The 19637-nt window shown below is 39.1% G+C and overlaps 2 protein-coding genes across 2 annotated transcripts in view; one reads left to right on the top strand and one right to left on the bottom strand.

Moving 5' to 3' along the window:
* Positions 1-19637, top strand: part of PAM (peptidylglycine alpha-amidating monooxygenase) — a 457165-nt gene that overhangs the window by 316623 nt on the left and 120905 nt on the right. The gene's annotated exons all lie outside the window — the stretch shown is intronic.
* Positions 11772-19637, bottom strand: part of LOC139790173 (uncharacterized) — a 33458-nt gene continuing 25592 nt past the window's right edge. The window contains exons 3-4 of the mRNA XM_071731668.1: positions 15492-15601; positions 11772-15396 (exon numbers count right to left, since the gene is read on the bottom strand). Of these exons, the coding sequence (XP_071587769.1) occupies positions 15349-15396; positions 15492-15601 (158 nt within the window). The 3' untranslated portion in view covers positions 11772-15348. The remainder of the gene's footprint in view (positions 15397-15491; positions 15602-19637) is intronic.

Below are 19637 nucleotides of genomic sequence, written 5' to 3'. Positions count from 1 at the left end.
TTTCCGACCTAAACCATTCTGTGAACACATAGGTCACTCTAAAAGATACAAGCGGTCTCCAGTTCCCTACTTGCAGTCATATTACTGCTATCAATTTGAATATTTTTGTTTCAGAATTTCTGTGGTGCTTTTTTTAATTCCACAGAAATTATTAAAATCTTGTTGTGAAAGAACTCAGGCTACTATTCTAGGAGTATTCAGCTCACTGAGGCATTAAATGCATTCCTGACTTCACAGTTCATGAATCTGTAACCATATCAGACGATCTAACAGGTGAAAGGCATACTAAATTTAAGATGAGGCTTCCCTTTTGTCCACAAGAAGTTATAACACAGAGCAAGTGGCAAGTGTTACTGGCTCTGTGAGAGTCCATCAGCTCTTAGGGTAAAAATACAGTTCAGGATTAAGGACATTTATTATGAATTTTGTCACTAGACCAAAAGATGATCAGCAAGTGTCCAAGAAAGATCAGTGCAAAAATGGGTACAATTTTCAATAATTTTGTTATGAACTGTTACAGAAGCTGGTAGGCAAGCTACTTCCTTTGTTGCAGAAAAATTGTCTGTCTTCTGATTTTGGTCTGCACTATTCACTTAAGCCACTATGTTTCAAATATGAGAAAGAAGCACTACTTGATAGTAATTAAAACTGAAACCTTATCAGTGACTGTGGGAGAAACTAGGAATGGGAAATAACCTTACCGGTCTTGACCTAAAGCGAAACTATGAAGACCTATAGCACACTTCTTTTTGTTCTCTTTTATAAGGGCATAAATAAAATTCTATAAAGCCCATGGAAGCAGACAAAAAAATCCCAAACCCAAACCAACAACAACTAAAAACCCAACCAGTCAAACAAAACAGAACAAAACCCAAACTCCACTGAACTACTCCTTGGCAAACTGCAGCTTTCCAGATAAGTGAAAATTGAACCATTGGACATTTGATTTCTGCTATGTAATTTAGCTGCATACCTCTGTATTTATGTGTGGGTTTTTCTAGAGTAATAGCAAAGCCATTCGGAATGGTTTATTTAGGGAAATTTTGCAAACCATTTCAAAAAGTAAGCCTACTACATGTTGCTATCAAGAGAATTCTGAATTACTTGGAAAGTCATAGATGCTGCTCCCCACTTATGAAGAGATATAATTGCAGGAGTCCTTTTGAAGGCATATGGTACGCATTTCCAAACAGGCAACAGATTTTATTACTCATTTGTTCTTACCGTCTCCTTGGTGAAGCTAAGGTGTGTAATAAACTATTTGCTCTTTCCTAGAAGTTAGGTAGATCATTCATGTTCTCAAAACTGAACTTTTGTGATATGAAAATAGTAATTTAGTAAAATCAGAGCTGAAGTGAAAGACATGTTTCAGTATTGCAATCTGCCTAGCTTAAAGAGGCACCACCTGTATGTCTACTTGTAAGAGGGGAAGAAAATTCAATATTAGTAAGCAGTTTAAAGAAAAGTCTCAGAACAATCAGCTGAAAGATCCCTGATTAGAAAGATGTTTTTAAAAGTAACACAATACAACTAAAAGATACCAGGTTATGTGGCATTTTCACAGAATCACAGATTCAGAATTACAGAATTGTCGTGGTTGGAAAAGATCTCTAATATCACTGCATCCAACCATCAGCATCCTCCTCCCTCCCCAAAAAAATATATTTATCAATATCTGTATCACCATGTCCACTAAAACATGCTCGGAAGTGCCTCATCTACATGTTTTTTTAATACTTCCAGGGATGGTTATTCCACCGCCTCCCTGAGCAGTCCATTCCAATGCCTCACTACTGTCTCAGTAAAATTCTTATTAATATCTAGTCTATATCTCTCCTGCTGCAACATCAGGTAATTTCCTCTAGTCCTATCATTATTCACTTGAGAGCAGAGGTTAGTACCTACCTCCCTACAACCTCCTTTCAGGCACTTGTAGGGAGCAATAAGGTCATCTCTCAGCCTCCTCTTCTCGAAACCAAGAATTCCCTCAGCCTTTCCTCCTCTCCTTCAACAACTTGGCTGCCCTTCTCTGAACTTGCTCCAGCAACTCAATGTCATTCTTGTAGCCAGGAGCCCAGAACTGAACACAGGTGCAGTCTCACCAATGTTGAGTACAGGGGAACAATCATTTCCCTTCTCCTGCTGGTCACACTATTCCTGGTACAAGCCAGGTCTTCTGTTGGCCTTCTTGGCCACCTGAGCACACAGCCTTATTACTGCAAATTTGCTATGAATGCCACGGTAAGTGCTGTTTACTGAACTGAAAAAAAAAACCTTTTCTGTAATTCAGGAGCGAGAAGATTCTATTTTACTTTTAGTTTGAATCAGGCAGTGTACAAAAAGTAGATGTTTGTAAGACCGTAATTGTTCCCTCAATGACAGATGAGAATATCTCTCTGAGCCCCTCTCCTTTGAAGCTCATCACAGAAGATTTAACATAATGAGTGATGGCACAGACATTAAGAAATAGGGGTGTTTGGAACATTTAATCCAAATAAGGAAAGTTTGCAGCCATTAACATTTTTTAGAAAATGTTGCAACACAAATACCCACAGGAACCTTACATTCAAGTTTGTTTTGTCTTCTGGGTTATTAATGAATGTGTATGGCTGTTGCAGATGACTCATGCAGAGATGCAGAAGATTTCTGTTTTCTTAAATGTCTCATTACAGTATGTTCCAATATGGCAAGGTTACAACAGCAAAGCACATAGAGACACCCAACAGACATTAGCATCTAAATTTCAGCAGTAATTTTTGAACTCTAAATATTAATCCATGTTTTCCACACTGACATTAAAGAGAATCTGAATAACATGGTTTATTGCAGTATAAAGTGTTTCTATGTAAGAGTCAATAGCAACATGACGATTGTTCAAATTAAATCAGAATTTTTTAAGATTTCCAGAATAAATAATTAAAAAAATAAGGCTTTGGTTGCCTAGAAAAACCCTCACTTGACATGTCCTTAAGGATGTCTGAATTTTCAGAAAGGATCATATTTTGTTCACATGCTTTGTAAAATCATTAAATTATCTTTTCAACATAAAATAAAACTGAAACATAGCTAACCCAAAGAAAGGGTTCAGCATCGGTCCTGTGAAAATTGTGCTGTATTGCAAAAATTGTAAGGAATAAAATGTACAACACCCAGTTGTATAAGGGTGATTAAGTCACAGAATAATAATCAAATGTCAATAATGTTGTGCAAAATAATGTTTTTGACCGACTCCTGCACTGAGGCACCCTACACAATGCTGTACATCATAAACTGTTCTTTTTAATTAGACATGTAAGGGGACAGATAAAGCTGTTAGTGACTGACTTTATAAATACCAAGAGAAAAATAATTTTGTTGTATCTGCTGGAACCATATCCTCTCTCTTACCACATGCATCTAACAGCTCTTCCTAATCCTCTTAAGAGCCATGAGAATCCCAAGGGATCTCACATATGACAGGCTCTGTTTGCTCTAAATGTGCACAAAGCTGTATTTTATGTATTTTTTTTCATAAATGATAACAGTGTAAAATTAGACCTATTAGCAGTTTTCAAGGAAGCATGACAAAACTGCAAAAGAACCAGGAAATTTGAGGAACTAATAAACACTAACATTTCACTTCATTAGTCTAACATACAGATTTAAAAGAACTGAAACTGCAACTGGAAAGCACAAGGATTTAAAGTAAAGAATGGTTAAAAAGTGTAAGTTATATTATTTGAAAAGTATAGTTACATTAGAAATGGAGGACAATATGATACACATACATTATTTATTAAGTTCAATCTATTGAATTCTGCAAGTAAAACTAATTATCTGAGAGTCAATGCATTTTTAATGGTATTTCAAGTTTAACTATTTTATACTGCAATAAATCTAAGGAAAACCAAAATATGTGTAAGACAATAAAATGCCTAAAGATACTATGACTATAAATTAATTTATGCTGAACACAGTAGGTACCAGAGTCAATTCCTGTTGCCAAGACAACAGCCACTGAAAATTTAAACATCAGTGACAGGCTGAATGCCCTGTAAAGAAGCTATTCTGCAGTAAAATTATATTCTAGGGAAACATTAAACAGATTTACATGCAGACAGCAACAGATCAAGCAGACAGTTTGATTATAGCTTATAAAGAATGTAACTATTCAGATGCTAAGTTTATTATTGCAGTCTAAATTTCCCCAAGATTGAAATAGTGACCTGAAAAAACAGTAAGTAAAATGATCAAGTAGCTACTTAACAAAGACTCCTAAAGGAAGATACATATTTTTTGAGTGCAATTGCTTTATCTGCCATTTACATTTGATTAAATAGTCTCTGCAATATGGATTATTCCATAAAAAAAATAAAGCCTATATACACAGTAGGCTGTGCTTTGCATATTGGTTATACGGAAGCCGGATAATGCATAACTATTTCTCAAAAAGTTATTTAACAACTTATAAAATTCTTGCATTCAAGAATGAATATGCTCCACTTGCAACCAATAGAGGTTTTGCATTAACCAGGCTAAGTTATTCTAAATTCAGAAGAATTTTTTGTACCTCAGCAGAAAGTTTCAAGTCATGGATAAAAACTAAATAGAGGGGAAGGTATTCTACCAGTCAGAATTTCCAGCAAAGGCATCCAGGATACATAAGCACAAAATGAAACCACTACTAAAATTTATACAATGAAAAACCATCATTTTATATTATATAGAGCAGAAGGCTTTGAGCTGATGGATAGAATCCCTCCCACAATATGACACCTTCCATTAAGTAGCCGTTCTTTAAAAGAACCACATTGATACAGGTCACTCTGACAAAGCTGCAACCATTTTTTTAAAAGAAAAGCCAGACATAGTTCTAAACTAAAAAGATACATAGTTCATAGTACATTTAGTTCATACATTAATGCTATGAAAGGGTTACCATTATTTATGTCTATTTTTAAATTTCCTTCTTAAGAATGATCCTTTTCAGTTCCAGACAGTGCCAGCCTTCTGTCATCTGTAAGACTGGACAGGAATTTCAGACCTTTGATGAATCCATCTTGGAGAATTCCAGACATTTATGAAAATAATGATGCAATACTTTTCAACATAAGCTTGCTAAGAGATTCATAAATGGATTCGTGGCATTCTGCCTCAGTCATTTCTGAAGAACAAAACATGCAGGCACATTAGCACTCACTGCTGGCCCCAGTACACCAACAGACTCTACAACCTCGTCGCCCATCCATCACCTCTTGTCTGGGTCCACCCATCTGTGCTGATGCCAGCTCTGACAGATGTGCTCTCAATGTGCACAGGTGTGCTCTCAAATCATGGGGAGAAGAGTTGCATGAGCAGGAGATGAGATAAGCCTCGTGGAAGACTGTTCCTTCTTCCTATGGGAGCTGCATCAAGCACTTGCTCAAGCCCTGGCTTGAGGTACACTGCAGATATCCCTGCACTCTTGTTCCTGGCCATACACATCCCTGCAGCCAGCCCTGACCCACTGACTTGCCTTATCAACTTCTTCTGGAATCTGCCTTTTCAACACATCCATGTCTGTCCTGCTGCCTGTTCCCAGCTACTGTCTCTGCTCCCTGCTCTTCCTGCAACCTGGGCATTCCCTGCTTCGGTGCCCACCTCCACAGACCTTGCACGGCAGCCCCCTCCCACTGCTTCCATATACCCTTCTTAATGAACTGCTGATCTGAGCTTTTACTGCGGAAATTGTTTGGGGTTTTTTTTTTGAGTTTCTTGAAGTAGAAAACACTACTATTTATTTACATAGGATTCTGTAGCAACACAAGGAAGAAATTAATGAAAACATTGCACAGTTGCTGGATTCAGTTATCCAGCTGAATCATACACTTGGCAGCACACACTTACCAGAGGTGTCTTTCTTGTGTCCATGAAGGACTCCATATGTTGTGCCCAGTAACAACACACCTCTGCAGTGACAACCCCCAAATACTGTCCTTTTGTAGCTGTAATGTAAATTTGGGGCGCATGGCTTTTCTCATAAGTCAAACTTTTACTTGCCACATGGACTTCTTTCCTGGACACTGTAAGCATGGTCTTTGAGGAAAGGCCATCTTTGATATTTTGGCACGCTACTGCTCCTACATAACATGGTTGGGCTTTTTTCAATAATTCATCCCTAGTTATATAGAAAGGATAACCCAGTAGCTGACTACCTCCTTTCAGGGCTTTTAAGAAACAGAACTTGAAGACATCTGCACACACAGAGAAACATAATGTGTTTGTGGTGATGTTTCTGGAATGCATTCAAAAGATTAAAAAATAGAAACATTTAACCAGCAAAACAGGGGAAGGCAAAGTAAGGCAGCAGATTGCCTGTAGTAGGAAAACATCTGGTGTCCCTCACTACTCCTGCTAAAGGAAAAGACAAGACTGTTAGGATATGCCTGGGGACATGAGAGGAGAAGCAGAACACCCCTCGTAAGAAAGAGCTGCTATGACTGTGCTCTAGAAACAACTCCAGGAAAAGCAATGAAAATAAGCCCCATTTTTCACTCTCTCCTTGCCAGTTTCTCCTCTTTTTGGCAACTGCAGATGAGCTCTGTCCCATCTACAGGACAGGCATGCTGTCTGCTTGCATCGTTGAGAAGCAGATGCTTCAGAAGGTAAGGACCTGACTTACCATCCACCCCTGACCTGTTGCAGAGCAGAAATAGACAACCCAGGATGATCCAACTTAATCTTATAAAATTGCTCTCCTGTTTTTCACTAAAATGAAGGATACACTGAAGTACAGATTCATAGAATCACATAATTATAATTACTGGAAGGGACCTGTAGAGATGACCTAGTCCAACTCTCACACTAAAGCAGGATCACCTACAGCACATTACACAGGACTGCATACAGGAGGGTTTTGAGTATCTCCAAGACAGGGGACTCCACAGCCTCCCTGGGCATCCTGTTCCAGTGCCTTGTCACCCTTCTTGCTCTTTTTGAAGACTGGAATGACATTAGCCCTCCTCCAGTCCTCAGGCATCTCTCCTGTTCTCCATGATGGAGAGTGTCCTACTAATAACATCTCTAACATCTAATAGCTCTCTCATAACTCATGGATGCAATCCATCACGGCCCATGGATTTAAGAACATCCAGGCTGGCTAAGTGGCCTCTTCTACTGAGGGAAAGTCTTCCTCTCTCCAGATCTTACCTCTTACATTCAGAGTCTGGGATTCAAGAAGGTTGCCTTATGCAGTGAAGACTGAAGGAAAGAAGGCATTCACCAAGTAGATCTTTGAAGATGCTAGACTTTGCATTCCTGAAGTCCAGGGATGTAATCTTGCTTATTTCTCTATTTCTTCCACTGAAAACAGTAAACTCCACCATTTCATGGTCACTATAGCTAAGGTAGCCCTCTAGTAGCAAATATGCCTTACCACTACACTGTCCCAGTGGTCCTAGCATGCCACTCTCAGGCTCCTCTCCCATAAGCAGTTTTACACTCCAACCCCCTTCAAGTCTAGTTTAAAGACCTACTGATAAATCTAAAAAGATCCTGACCTAGGATCTTTTTCCCTGTTTGATACAGGTGTACCCCATCTCTTGCCAGCAGCCCTGGTGTCTTGTGAAGCCAAGTCATTGAACCCGTTCTACCGCATGGTCGTAGAACCAGAAGTCCTGCCAATGACACCAGTCACAGTCATGCATTAATCTGTAGGGTCCTCCTGTTTATCTCCTCATTAATTCTTGAAAGAGATAAAGGAAAACACTGCTTGTGCTCCTGGCCCCCTACCAGCCGCTCCAGGGCACTGAAGTCTCTATTAATTGGATTTTTTGTTCCAGTCCCAGCACTATGTTCCTGGAAAACTACTAATGGATAATAGTCTGAGTGTTTAACTAGGGAATTTTTTCTGTACAGGGAATTTTTTCTGTACATCTTTGACCCTGGCACCAGGGAGGCAGGTCTGGTGTAAATACCCGGTGCCACGGCTTGAACCTGGCCCATAACAAAGAGCACACGGTTACTCACTCTCCCTTCCCCCACCCCCATTAAGGGGTGCCGAGGAGGAAATCTATCTAAAAAAAACTTGTGTGTCAAGACAAGGGGTATGAGTTTTTCACTCATCAATTATTGCCACAGGCAAAACTGACTCAACATGGGGGAAAAAAATCAATTTAATCTAACTTCAATCAACTCAAAACAGGGCAAAGAGAAAACAGAAATCAGACCTTAAATACTTTTTCCCCTACCGCTCCCTTCAAGATCAAATTACTTTGTTCTTTACTTACCCAGCTCTCCACCCCAGAGGCATGGAATAACAGGGAGTGGGATTAACAGCCTGGACGTCACAAGTTGTTCTCGAACGCTCCTTCCTCTTCAAGGAGGATTTCTAGCAGTCTTTCCCTACTCCAACGTGTGGCCTGTCCCACGGGAGAGAGAGTCCTTCGTAACCCCCTCCCAACGCGAGTCCCTCCTGTACGGCACAATCCCTCAGGAGCAAACTGTTCCGGCACAGGCAGCCCATAGAGACACACGCTACTTTGGGAACACCATGGCACCGTGGGTCACCTCCATGGCTACGGCTCCACAACATTTGCTCTGTAATCCTCCACAGGCTGCAGGTCCACAGCAGGATTCCTCACCGGCGGCAGGTCCATAACACCTTGCTCCCCTGTGATTTTCCATGGGTTGCTGCCGACAGGCTGCCAACTCACTACAGAATGTAGACAAAAATCTCTGGTCAGGCACCTTCTGCCCCTCCTTCCTCACCAACCGTGGTCTCTCGTCTTAGGCATTGTCTCCCCACGTGTTGTTCTCCTGATAATTCTCTTTCTTCACGTGTTGCTTTCTCTCACCTCCCCCTTTTCTGCCCTGCTCTTAATAGTTTCCCTTTCCTGAGTATGTTAATTGCAGAGGCAAACATCTTGTTCGCTGATAGCCTGAGGTGGGACCAGGCATTTTGGAGCGGGGAGAGCTATTCAGAAGCTCCTTACATGAGCCATCCCCCTGGAGAACCACTTCCTTGCTACCAAAAACTGCACTGCACCAACTCAGAACATCAGGCTGCCCACCCCCTGCAGAATCGAGTCCCCTTCGACAAGAACCTCACAATCCATCAGTTTTGACCTGTGAGAGCACTGCATGGACAGGTGGCTCCCTAGGCGCTGAGGGGCTAGGAGTGCCAGGGGCTCCCCTGGCATCCAAGGCTTGTCCCACCTCCCCACCTCCCAAGAGGGTGGCACACAGAAGAGCCCAAACCTTGGTCATCAGGGATTCCACAGGGATAGGCTGCCAACTAGGATTGGCAGGAAATAATCTAAAAGGTTGTTGGTTATATTAGCCAGAAGGCTAATTGCTGCTGCCAATAGACCATGAGGGCGATGCTGTGGGGCCTGGAGATGGTCCCTGCTGTGGCATTGCTGGGGAAGGGGCTGACAGCCCCCTGGAGCTGAGATGGGGTTCTGAGCTGTGGGCAAGAGAAGACAGCCCTGGGGAGGAGGATAGGGGCTGTCAGCAGGTTCAGGGCCATGACTAGTGTAGTGACTAGCATAGACTACCATTTCTAAACACTGCTGCTCTCGCCAAGGATAAGAAAGATGGCTCGAAGAATTTTACACCCATTTTCTACTGATATTTAAAAATAACTTTTTCTTTTTTTTTTTTTTTTTTTCGGAAGAAAACTTCTGTCATTCTAAAAGGTTATAGTGTCCTCAGCAAAAAAATACCAGTCCTGCTGCTCCTTTTCTAGACTACTCAAAGGTATAACAACTAACAAACATGAAGTCTTCTTTTCTTGTGGGTCATGCCTGAAATTTCATTCATGGTTTACGATACCAAAAATCTAGTCTGTCAGTGCTTTTTATTTTTTTAATTACATTGCAAGGATTGCCATGTAACTCTCTTAATCGTGTAGTGGACTGAATTTTCCCTTGAAAGCTCACACATTTTTGTGTCTTAAAAATTTTTTTACTAAGCCAATAAATTGACATAGATATTCTTCCCTTGCTTTGAGATTATGAACATGACTGCTGTTTGCCATGACAGTCGCTTAAGGCATGAAATATCTCATAATAACATTAGATGGCACACAAAGAACAGCAGGGATGACTTTTAATTAAGCTAAAGAATGGGTTGTGGAATATACTAATAAAAGTAGCATCTCAGAAAGTAAACATTCATCAGCTTCTCTTGTAAGTTTTCAAGGCTGTTATAGGAACACTGAATCCAATAAATCTTCCAGTAGGTATATTAACCTTGAAGTACATTAACTTTTAAACACAAAAAAAAATATATGTATATTAACCTTGGGGTCCTTCTGGCTAATATAACCAACAACCTTTTAGATTATTTCCTGGTACAAAGCTAGTGCAATTCTCCAGGACTGCTGAGTAAACCAGCAGAGTTTTCATTCATAAAATGCTCTTTATTTTAAGTTAGATTTTTAAAACTCTTCATCAGCCCAAATTTATGAAGTCAGATTAATCTAAGTACAATTAGCTCAATTATTTTTAATTCAATGTATTTATTCTTCTGATTTCTCTGACTAAGTGACATAACATCAGGTTCAGGGATTTATTCTACCTCAGGAATAAACATTTACAAAACAGAAGAAAGCATTTTAGCAGAACAGATTTCTGGAGATCTACTTCATAGCAAAGAATGCTGATCACTTCAACAGGCTTGCATCAAAGCACAGGTAATAATAGCATTGCCTTTTTTTTTTTTTTTCCTAGGACTGAAATATCATTCAGGGACTGCTTACTCTCCAACAAAATACAGCCACTTCAGGGATATAACATATTATTGAAGTGTCCTTGGTACAAGTTTTCAAAAGCAAAAGTGGTTCCAAGGAAAAAAAAAAAAAAGCAAACAGTGAAAAATTTTACAATGGAGACTGAAAACATAGTTATATTTTTATATGTTTTATTTTTTTTAACAGCTTGCTTTACAGAAAGTAAAGTGATGTTTTCTTAAAATCAATGTAATATACATTTGTCTTGTGGATTTTGGGGAAAATAACTCAATTTCTGTATAAAAATAAATACTGTTATTTTTGTCCGCTTTACACTTCTGCCTGATGCCATCCTGACAATACCGCACAGTTACAGATATATGTGAGACAGGTGGCCTTCAGAAGCTCTCTTATTAACATATGGAAGATGGCACCAAAAATCCAGTGTCAAATTTTGTGATCACTATTCTGAAATACCTCACTGGCTTCCTTTGTAAACATGTCTTTCTATAGGCCTTATTAAAATTTGACCCATGACTGAAAGGAAATGGCTCAGATAAACAGTGTTCCTAAATCAGACAGAAATCTTGAAATTAACCCAAGAATGTTAACTTCCTCCCCTGCTTTCTCTAAGACTGTGCACACTGTATCTGATGCACTTCCAATTTCAATAGCAGGCACACATATTTCTAGCATATTGTTTTAAACTGCTAGTGGCATGCCATGTTGCCACATGGTAATTCAGAGTATTTCTGAGCAGTGTCTACTGTAAGTTAAGTCAGGATGGATACTGCTAAGCTGCAGAAGGTATTACAATGTTCACTTGCATTTTTTAATCGAGATGGAACATCCATTTCTTCCTACTTGATGAAATGAACATTTCTTATGGAGAACCATTCAGAATTTAATACTCACAATCTTGATGTAAACTTTGGTAAATATTGTAGAAACTAAGTATGTCCTTGCAATTTTGTAAACTTTCTTCATCACAAAATTTTGGGGGGCACATTTATTTTCTTTTTTTAATGCGTATTTCTCTTCTCTAGATAAATTATGCTAGGGTGCTAAACCCTGAAATAAATGGCATGAGCAGATCACCAGACTGTTAAATAAGTAGTGCTAACCAATCTCATAAAATTCCTGACCTATCCAGCATGCACTTCATAATGTATATTCATCCACAGTTTTCCACTACTTAGACACACACACACGTGCAACAGAGCAGACAGAAAACCAGTGCCTCTCTATGACAAATGTATTGATGAAAACCTTATCCAGGTTATTATTTTTCATACTGTATTTTCAACAAGGAATTCACGGTGTTCAGAGTCAGATTTTAATCACATTTTAAGCAGAAGCTTAGTGTCTGGGATCATGACCAGGTCATGCTAGGGTTCGTATTCAGAGACATGTATCTGATGAGCTCTTAAGGTATCAACTAAAAATGTCATCATTTGAAGTAACAGAAAACTCACAATACTGAGCTCTGCTGTGGGTTTATTCCTACCCTAAAGCCAGCACATGGACAGAACTTTGTCCAACCAAACACCAAACACCTCAAGTATGTACTTAAGTTGATCCCTAACAAAAAAAACCCAAAAAACAAACCCACAAACCATAGCACATGTTTATACTTCATCATGGCTTGGCTTCACAAATGAACATTTCAGAAGGGCTCTCTCTCCCCACGCTTGCTGCAAACGCTGATGGCTGATGGGGCCAATGCGGGACAGGCAGTGCGGCTGCAAAAGGCCCAGCAGAAAGTGTCCTGTGAGGGGACAGCCAAGGCACGGCTCTTTCTGCACTGTTTTTTCTCCTCAAGACTGATTCTCTGTGTGCTCTCAAAGGAGGCAGAAGCCTTATGGATGGTGTCTCCATGTCTCCTGATTGGAGACCAGAGCGGAGCACTGATGGCAGTCAGTATGGCCAAAGCTGAGGGATTGTTTCAGGGAGTCCTTGTATCTCCTCTTTGGGGCTCCTCTGTTGTGGCAGCTGGTGGCAAGTTCACCACAGAGCACAATCTTAGGGAGGGGGTGATCCTCCATCCTGGAGATGTGCCCTGCCCAGCACAGCTGCATCCTCAGTACCATGGCCTCCATACTGCTGACCCCTGCCTCTCCGAGGACAGGAACATTGGTCATGTCACCTTTCCCCTGACGTTTCAACCCTTGTCTCGCTGCAGGGGCTTTAGAGGTGTGGGTTCACCCTTTGAGCCTGTGCTGTGGCTTTTTTAGGTGGGGGGCAGTGTGCACAGAACTGTCCCCACCCTTTACTCCTAAGGTTCATCTGCCAGGGCACAGTGAGCTTGGATGGTGACAGCGAAGTCCTCAGGACACAACAAGGGGGTGCCCGTGGCTTAGTCAATTGCTAAAGTGCTTTCCTGAATCAAGGCCTGTTTCTAGGAAATAAAATTCTACCAAAGTAACGGTTCTCATTTGCCTTCTGTATTCTAGTCAGACAAAATGTTGTTTTGCTTTACAGAGGTTTTGGATTGTGAACAACATATAATTACCATAACAATTTATGCAAGGAAATTGAGTGCATGTATGCAGGTATTCTAGTGTTTCTTAGATGCAGTAGCAGCATAGTCTCATACCTCACATTTATGGAAATTAAAAACACAAGAAATAAAGAAAGAGGGGGCCAAGACTAAGTTATATTTTCAACAGTAAGAAAAAGGAATGGACGTATCTGTATGGGGATTTCCTCAAAGTAATATAGAGAAACACTCATCTAGAGTAATTGAAAAATAAAAATATTTAAAATACAATAAAAGTATACATTTGTGGACTTTCATACAGAATAAGTTATGCTAGATATGGGAGAGAAAATATGAAGTAAATAATTGATATGGCAGGTAGCTGTGCTGATTAAAAAATGGGTAATTTAATTTCTTCAGGCATATGAAACTCCAGCAAGAATTATTTTGCTCTATGCAGATTCCTGCCTTTTTCTTTCCTCTGTTACTGTCTACTGTTTACTGTATAAAGTCACACCTCCCCTTTCCTCTTTGATTGCATGATTTGCATGAGTTTTTTTTTACCATGGCACTATTAGTAGAACTAAGCTTCATTCTGCATGTAATACACAAACACAGCACTTTGGGCCACAGGACTACTGAGGCTATTTTAAGTTTGAAAGAATATTGTTCCAATATTTTAGTTTTAGTGAATCATTTCACTCAGTTTTAACAAAATATCCAAGCCATAATCCAATGTTAGTTTGGTAATAATTCCCACCTTCTTCAGTGGTTGTCCTGGTTTTCTGATGATTAAATAAACTCCCAGAGAAAAGCACGCAGATGGGCTCACCTCAGTAAGATTAATCTCCACTAAGCTAGCAGGGCTGCTTTCATGATGTGGTTGAAGAAATCCAATAGAACTAAATCATGTTTATAGGACAGAATGAAAGAGAGAGCACTGGAAAGGTTTAGAAAGGTTTTAGAAACATTTGGAGAATACAAATTACTCAGAAAAAGTGATAAGCCTTTATATGGAAGGCACCCAGAGTCTTGGAAGTTTTGGACTGAGTACTGAAAAGCAATAATGTTCCTGTTTTGTACCACTTAGAAGAAGTTCTATAAGAACAGATCTATAGGTTGCCAGTATAGAGTGTCCCTTCCAACTGAGCCCAAGTAGCCCAAATATGTTTACATGTTTACAGATTTCATTCATTTATATAACAATAAATATATATGTATAAAATACAACAAATTCTCAACAAAACAAATGAGAAATTACTTATGGTCAATCATAAAATGACATTAACTGGTAGGACTATTACACTAACTACTATGCTTTATTTCATAATTTCCTTAAAAGGATGTTATAATGATAGCAGTTTTCATATCAGTCTGTAAAGAACCACATAATTAATTACGTTCCTGAAATAAAAAGAAAGTGAGCCAAATATATACAGAATTTGACCCTACATTACATGAAGATGCTTGTAAATTCCCCTTTTCTGTCACTGAATATCTCAGAACAGCCAAAACTGTGGAAAGGCTGGTCTTAAAACTGGCCAGGTAGAAATGCCTCTTCACAATGTAGAGATCATTTTTCATACCAAGTCCTTTCTGAGAGATGCTTATTATTGCCAGGAGACCATAGATTCCTTTTCCCAGACCAGTAGATTTAAAATTATGGTTATCCTTACACAGCTTTAATTTAGATGGTATCTGAGAGGATTACCACTTTAAGCCTAATTAAAGTAAGTCTCAGTCAGCCCTAACAGTAGTGAGTTCACATTTGGGTACAGAAAAAGATGGGGGCTGACCTATGAATAAAGGAATTTACTTGTTTCGTTCACATTTCTCATTCTCAGAGCTGGAGATGTTGCTAACAGGTGGATGTAGAGGGGAAACTACATTCATGAGAAACCAGGAAAAATATATGTAGAAAATGCAAGAACACAGCCTTATTTCTGTTTCTGGAAGTCCCTCCCCCTAATTCCTCCCAATGAAAGAGGGCTTATCTAATAGTCTGGGAGCTAGCTCTATATTTAACACAATGTTCAGCTAAATCATGTGGACTAGGATATAACAGGGTAACTGCCAAACCCTGCATTTTACTACCACTCAGCTAACAAGTGCATTCACAGCAGTCTCTGGGCTCCTATGAAGGTTGGATTTAGTCTGAAGGATGGCACTGGTCAAAGAATCACTGGATCAAGTTCCTGGCAGCTTTACATTTCTTTGCCACTGAACACTAAAAAAAAAAAAAAAAAAAAAAAAAATTGACCTGAAGCACTTTATAACTGATTTGTAAGTGAATGATATTTTCAGACTAACTTCTGAACTTACATGAAGGGCAATGCTTGCAGGAATAGAAGTTGGGCACAACCATTTCTGTAACTTCTGCTGTGCTATCTTATCAGAATACTGATTTATTCTCCCAAAAGGATTAACAATTCCTGAGGATAGAGGAGATAAGTGGTAAAAATCATATTTCTACCAAGGAGCCAAAAGCACCCCGGGGTGCACTAAGCAGAGTATAGCTAACTGGTCAGAAGTGATTGTCCCACTATACTCAGCACTGGTGTGGCCTCACCTCAACTATTGTGTGCAGTTTTCAGAAGGATATAAAAATATTAGAATGTGTCCAAAGGTGGGCAAGAAATTTGGTAAAAGGCCTAGAGAGTATGGCTTGTGAGGAGCAGCTGAGTGCTAGGATTGTTCAGGTTAGAGGAGACTGAAGGGTGACCTCATTGTTCTCTACAACTTCCTCATGAGGGGCAGAGAAAAGGTGTCTCTGGTGACAGGATACCAGGGAATGACTTAAAAGAGGATCAGAGGAAGTTCAGATTGCATATTAGGTAAAAGTTCTTTACTGAGAGGGTGGTGAGGCATTGGAACACACTCCTTAGAAATGTGATTGTGGCCTAAGCGTGTTGATATTCAAGAAGTGTTCAGACAGCATATGGATAAACCTTGAGGTTGCTCTGTGTGGATCAGGAGTTGGGCTCAATGATCCTTGTGGGTGACTTCCAACTCAGTATACTCTGTGATGTGATGCGATTCTAAGATCTCTCCTGCTCTTCAAAGCAAATCAAGGTCCATCTAAATGTCAACAAGAGTATGTCTGTTGCTTCCTAGCATTCTTCCATGTGTCTAAGTAAATCTGGTAGTGTCAGTATCACAGTGAATACATGAAAAGTAATCTTATTTTGATGTTTCCTACATTTTCAGTGATTCAAGTGAGACCACCTTTTACTATATTTTTCCAAATAATTACTTAGTATAATAGAAACCAGCATTTAAAATACTTACGTATTGGAGGGGAAAAAAATTTCTGATTTATTATCTGCTGGGACCACTTGATTCTCTGCATGAATATTAGTCTGAACTCCAAAATGATTTCCCAGAAAATAACTGCAGCAATTATGATGGGTGCTCTTTGCTTAACACATAAAATGAAGTTTACAAATCAAGCACACCATCTGAAGCTATGACATTAGCCCAGAAGTATTCTTATCCTTTAATAACCATGCTTGTTGCAATTGTAGCATAGAAAGAGAAGGAAATAATTTGTATAGTGTAAATTTACAGCCACTAAATATGTTGACCAGGCATTCAAAAAGGACTGACTATAAACTATGACTATCCACTTAAAAGGAGTCCTTATAGAAGCAATATATTATGTTTCTAACTGATTATACAGAGCTATGAGCATCTTCTTGCCATCTGCTCTATTTCTAAGTGAAGAGCCCCTAAGGAAGTCACTAGTACAACAGTAGGCTAATGAAAAATTAGAGACATTAATCAAGAACTACATAAGAAGAAATGAGTAATTTTTCACAGGTATTTGTTGTGCCATCTGTGGATTCGGTAACTGTAAGTGAGGACTTACAGCAGCTTCAACAATTTTTTCAGGAAGATCCTAGCTGTGTAACATTTTTCCTGTTTGCTTTGCAAAATAGTTGACTGGCAGTTATGATGTCTTCATTTCAACAGATGATTACCACTTAGGTCAATGGAAAAGATAAAAGAGCATAGTAGAAGGTACTTCCCCTTTTTTACTACAGTTGACTGAAAAAGGTCAAGATGGATGAGTCTCACCTTAACTGATGCAACTGATGCAAGAGACATTTTAACCATTCCTTAATGTAGCAACCAGACTTCCAAATATGCCTGTCTTAGGAAAACATGAATCAAAGTTGCATGGTTTTCCAAGAGAGAACCTGGTTTGCCCTCTTTTGTCCTTCCTATGTGCTTCTTTTCCTCCTTTTCTCTGAACTAAAGCAGAATGATTTGTAAAGGAGGGAAGGGACACAAAGAGGGTACTAGTGATTGGCGTATCCTTGTCCTCATGTTTCACTCCAACGACTAAGGCTAGATACTGCCTCAGATAGCTGCCTTCCCAGATGCCTCTTGTCCCCTAATTTACTTCAAAAGTGCATTTGATTTCCAAAGTTCTCAGGGAAATGCATTGAATATGTATTAGGATCATTATTCTTATACACCAGATGGTTGGTTTACAGCTAACTGCGCTATCTAGCATGGTAATACACTCCTGACATGAGTGGCCATAAATGTTCTTGTTGGGCTTGGGTTGGTTTTTTGTTTGTTTGCTTCCTTTTGGCTTTATCCAAATACTTTAAGGCTTCTGCATCGGAAGTTTTAACCAGGAGCTCCAGGAAAATGCATAAAGTTATTTCCTTTCCATGATACAGTCATCTGTGCAAACTGAATTTTAAGTCAGTAGACACTTTGCCACTCAGTATGGATGATGCTACTATGTATTTGGCTTCTCTTGTTCAGAATATTCTTATTCTCATATTGCTGTTCTCTGTATAACGCTATTGCATGGAAGCATAAAGATTATGGATAGAAATACAGAATTCCAAAGAAATACACTGACAACATGTTAGGTTTTAGTTCTACGTAAGGTTTGCTTTTATCTATCATATCTCTAGTTACTCTTTTGCCAAGCTTCAGGCACATAATGTATTAAGGAAATAAAGAAGTTCCCAAGCTGACCTGACTATCTTGATAAAGGCACAGGGACAAAGGTATTTCAAATATTTAGCTCTTTCTTACATGAAGTTCAATTTAGACTACCAAAAGAAAATACTTCCCAGGGCAAGATGCAGCAGCCAGACCTGGAATAGCACTTATGGGAATATATCCTTTCATAACACCTTGATATGCATCTGACATGTGCTTGTGATGGAAGATAGGAGAGTGAAGAAGAGAATTACATATTTAGCTTTACTCTCCAGGTATGTTTCCAATGAATATACCAGACTTCTGAACCCACCTACTTCACGGAAATACATGAAACCAAGTCCAGAACTAAGGTCTGAAACTCTTGCTCAGCTCTTTTTTCCATTTTTAATTTTTTTCTCTTTAACTATCTCTGTGAGAGTTTATATACATAGACTGTTCATGCTACAGTATTTGTTAAGACAACAGCTGTGCCTAGAAAAAATTTTGGAAATTAGCATATAAAGACTATCAAAGTAAACAGAGTCATTTTAGAGTTATACAGTTGTAAGCAAGGACAGTGTTGTCCTTACCTAAGTAGTACTTAAGCTCTTATAAGATTAGGCATTTAATGCAACATATGCAACACATGAAGTACAGCCACTGAGATGCTAAAAATATATGAATGTCAAAAATATCCAGTGTACCATTTATGCATAGCATTCAATTTCAAGTGTATTTGAAATCATGAGCTTAAAGATTAAATTATAAATTCTAGGTACACACTCCTGCAAAATGCTAAGACATGGAGTTTGTCTTTACATTTCATGTAACAACCAATCTGTTGGATAAAGGCCTAAAATTATCTGCATTGAGTTCCAAAGACAGGAAGATCTACTATTTTTATTTTTTAATTTGAAAAAATCCTGAAATTAGTGTCTTTTTTACTTCTGAGTAAAATTTTAAGAAATTACTACATCTGACTGCTATCTTAACCTCCTTGGGTTTTTTTTCTCTTTAAGGGGAGGAAGCAATGGAGTTAGAGGAAGCTGATATTACGAGATCTTGCGAAAGTATGCCAAAGCATCATAAGATCCCTTATGCTCACTGGTGCCCCAGGATTGAGAAAGGATTAACAGTCATGTTAGCCTGCATTATGGTTTTCTTTTACTGACAAGTCTCCATTAGATATTACATTTAAATGCTCATTTATTTCATTTGCTGGCCTGAGGAAATATTGAATTGTGGTTAGTGTTAACATTGTGTCAGAGAACAGACTTCTCATTGCAGTTCTGCTTGTGCAACATGAAGTAATGTAGCCAGCCTTTTTTGTCATGTATGTATATAACATTATTTTGTCAACCACAAAGAACTGTTGCAAAGTAAGATAATTTATAGCTGTATTTTTAAAGATGCCTTCTTAACCATAGCATGTAAACATGTGTTGCTCTGAACACAGAAACATCAGTTGTATTTCGAATGTGCTTTAAAATCTGGAGGGGCTGTGAGAGTGGAGGTGGCAGA

Source organism: Heliangelus exortis, chromosome Z (assembly GCF_036169615.1).
Source record: "Heliangelus exortis chromosome Z, bHelExo1.hap1, whole genome shotgun sequence".
NCBI lineage: Eukaryota > Metazoa > Chordata > Aves > Apodiformes > Trochilidae > Heliangelus > Heliangelus exortis.
This window is presented reverse-complemented; position numbering and strand designations above follow the sequence as displayed.